The sequence below is a fragment of the Atta cephalotes genome, assembly GCF_000143395.1.
Source record: "Atta cephalotes unplaced genomic scaffold scaffold00003, whole genome shotgun sequence".
Classification (NCBI taxonomy): Eukaryota; Metazoa; Arthropoda; class Insecta; order Hymenoptera; family Formicidae; genus Atta; species Atta cephalotes.
In genome coordinates this window covers 8,375,576-8,379,287 of record NW_012130067.1, presented here as the reverse complement: position 1 = coordinate 8,379,287, position 3,712 = coordinate 8,375,576, and the positions used below count along the sequence as shown (strand labels likewise).

The following is a 3,712-nucleotide window of genomic DNA, read 5'->3' as shown; positions in this document are numbered from 1 at the left end:
GTGTGTGTGTGTGTGTGTGTGTGTGTGTGTGTGTGTGTGTGTGTGTGTGTGTGTGTGTGTGTGTGTGTGTGTGTGTGTGTGTGTGTGTGTGTGTGTGTGTGTGTGTGTGTGTGTGTGTGTGTGTGACCATTATTATTTATAAGGCATTATATTCTCTATTTGACCATTAATTTTTTAAATGTTAACATGGCGGATGCTGTAACTGACGACACGGAGTGTCGTCCTTACTGGTTATACTGTGGTCACTATGCGCAACATTACATCTTTTTACAAGATAATGATAACTATTTTTTCAGATTCTTTCATTAGCACTTGCTAAGTTTGTACAACTTGTACGATAAAAAATTATAATTTAGTAAAATATCTTAAGAATTTAATGTCAAATTTAATTTGTTAATTTAAATTGTCCTTGGAAAGCTGAATTTGATCTCTATTAAAGCTAATGTTATGAAATTTTTTACAAATTTTTTACAAATTTATATTCTGTTTTTAAGTACTAATGAAAGTTCAAGATTCCGAGTATTCATCACACTATATTGAATCATGATGTTATAAGTGAGAAATGTGTCGTAAGTGACACGTTGACTTTTCTTACATGACATTTATAAATAAAGACATTGGATATAACAAAATAAAATTATTTCAAAATATTTGTACAAATGGGCCGAGATTATCATTATCCCTCTCCCTCCTCTCCTTCTCCCGTAAGCAGTAAATAAAAAATACATAAAGTGCATTTATTAGATTTTACTCAATATACATGTCTAGCCTATTTTCACTTTACGAACTTTTTCATTTATTTACTGATTGTTAAGAAGAATAAGGATTATAATATTTATTACGATATGATTTTTACAAGAATTTTTAAAAGTGTTTTATAGCGATCTCATTATTCCGTTTTATTCAAACTGTCTTTTGATAAATGACATGCAAAAAAAATCAATGTGTCACTTCTTGCTTATGATGTCACGATTCAGTATAGCTGAAGTGAGTATAGTAGGTCAAAAAAAAGTTGCAACACTTTTTTTTTCGATAATTCACTGTATTCAAGAGCTTTAAAGAGATACTGGAATTATCGACAGAACGTATTTTGCGTATTTTTCTATTTGTTTTCCTTACACAGAATAGAAAATCCTTCTCCAAAATAAAAGAAGTTGCATGCAAACATCTGTGGGAAACCATAAATCTGTATGAAAAATAAATTGTAAATTACAGTTACCAAGTAGATCATTCTTCACGTATATAAATGAATTTAAATATATATCCATATAAAAAGTAGCATCCCACATTTAAATAATTTATAAGAATATAATGAGATCTTCAAATTATAACTTTGAAGCTTACAAGAGAGATGAATGTAAAAATACGATCTGAGTTTAAATTCGAAAACATAATTTGTAGATCTCATTACATTCTTATATATTATTCAAATATAGGAAATTATTTTTTGTTTATACAGAATGTTTGGAAAATAATGATTTTTGTGATCAATAAATCTTTTGCAAAGGAACAGAACTGGACTAAATTAAGAAAAGTCCTCTATCATTTTACGATTTTTAGCAATAGTTAATTAGATATTAATTGTTAAAAATTGTCGAAAATTGGCCTTCAATAATTTTTTGCTCAAATACTATTATAACTTTACAGAAAAACTGCAAGAGATATTATAACTTTACAGAAAAACTGCAAGAGATAAAAATTATTTATTTTTTTCTCATAGAACTCTAATAATTTTTTCAGAATTTTTTATCAACTTTTTAAGACTATATTTTCTTATTTTTAACAACATGAGAATGTGGTATTAAAAGATTCTGAAAAAATTCTAAGAACTTTATGAGAAGAAGATAAACAATTTTTGTCTTTTACAGTTTTTCTGTAAAATTGATAGTATATTTTGTAACAATTTGCTGTGAGTAAAAAATTATTGAATTTTCGGCAATTTTTAGCAATTAATATCTTATTGCAAAATGGTGGAGGACTTTTGTTTTTAGTCCATTCTGCCCCTATTTCTGCGAAAGATTTATCATTACAATGTATATAGTTCAAACACAATGTATATAGTTATATATTTATTTATATATATTTAGAATAATTATTATGTGAAGAAATAATCTATATATGTGTAATACAAAATTTTTTATTTATAATTTTTTTTGCTTTTAATATAAATTTGTTGTTTCTCACAGCTATTTGCGTTTTTTCTTTTATTTTAGCTAAGAAGAAGTTTTTCTTCTATATGAAGAAAATTAAGTAAATGGAAAAATATGAAATGCCCATTTGGTCGATATTATAAATGAGTACACAGTATAGTTATAGTATAGCTTATATATAGTTTTTAACATAAACTTATAAAAATGGTTTGTCTCTGTTTAAAAAAACAAACGAACGCATAAGAATCCTGTTGCATATGTAATAATTCTCTGTCTTTATATCTTATTTCTCCAAGTAAAAGTACTTGTTATTATTTGTGTTTATATTTCAATATATGATTTATGTAAATAGTTTATCTTTTTTATCATATGATTTGCTTTCTTTTCCCTGCCAAATTAATTGCTAAGCCAATTAACAAAAATCAGTACATTATAATTTCTATTATATGTAACAGCATCCAGCAGAAAATTGTACATAGCGATGCTACAATTGTTTTTTTCGCTTTCAGGCAAGTTGTTTACATATACTTGCATATGTAATTGTCTAATGTCATACACAATAAACATTATTTTAAAATTTTCATATTTTCCTTTTACACAATGGCAATTATGGGTACAATAATTATAATTAAGGGGGCGGAATAAAGGCCTAATAATTACAAAATCTTTATTTTAATAAAAATTAGAATAACTTGTTATATATAAATAGAGAATCAAATGAAGTTATATTATGTCTTTAAGAAGTTACATGTTATAATTTTTCTCTATTATGATCGATATTATAAAAAAGCTAATCTCAGGAAAAAGAATCTAAAATTGTGTCTTTATTCTTCTCTATCTCCTCAGTCGTATTCATTGAATTTTATAAAGAAATTGAAATTGTAAGGAATTTTATATATAAGCAATTCTATCTTTTTATCTTAAACACTTGCCAATTTGTTTTTGTTGCAGGCAGAGAAACCAAATTTATGTTTTCTATAAAACATACGGTCTAGTATTATTTGCTTATCATAATGAGAGTTCTTGCCTTTGTGAAGCAATGGTTGGTGGTACATCTTTTGTTTGCCATCACATTTTTTACATCCGGCTTGATAATAAATTTCTTCCAATGCATTTTATACCTTGGACTGAAGCCCATTTCAAAGTACTTCTACCGCAAGATTAACTATTATCTCTGTTATTCCTTTTACTGTCGTAAGTTTATTTGTTTTATGTTACGGTTTTTGTTGTATTTCTAAAAAAATTAATATGTTCTAAACGTTTATCTCCGTCAGAATTGGTATTTATGGCAGAATGGTGGGCAGGATCAAACCTGATATTATACATAGATAAGGAGGATTTTAATAAATATTTCGGTAATGAACACGGCTATCTTCTGATGAATCATAGTTACGAAACCGATTGGTTAATAGGTTGGCTGTTATGTGATCGCGTGAGATTGCTAGGTGTATGTAATCTTTGAAAATAAATTTTTAAATATATGATATATAATACACACACACACACACACACACACACACACACACACACACACACACACACACACACAACACACACACACA

At 27.2% G+C, this 3,712-nt stretch overlaps 1 protein-coding gene across 1 annotated transcript in view; it reads left to right on the top strand.

Annotated features, from left to right (window-relative positions):
- The first annotated feature begins 3,163 nt into the window (after positions 1 to 3,163).
- LOC105625636 (1-acyl-sn-glycerol-3-phosphate acyltransferase gamma-like) overlaps positions 3,164 to 3,712 on the top strand; it is a 17,165-nt gene continuing 16,616 nt past the window's right edge. Inside the window, exons 1-2 of the mRNA XM_012206958.1 lie at positions 3,164 to 3,344; positions 3,425 to 3,597. Of these exons, the coding sequence (XP_012062348.1) occupies positions 3,164 to 3,344; positions 3,425 to 3,597 (354 nt within the window). The remainder of the gene's footprint in view (positions 3,345 to 3,424; positions 3,598 to 3,712) is intronic.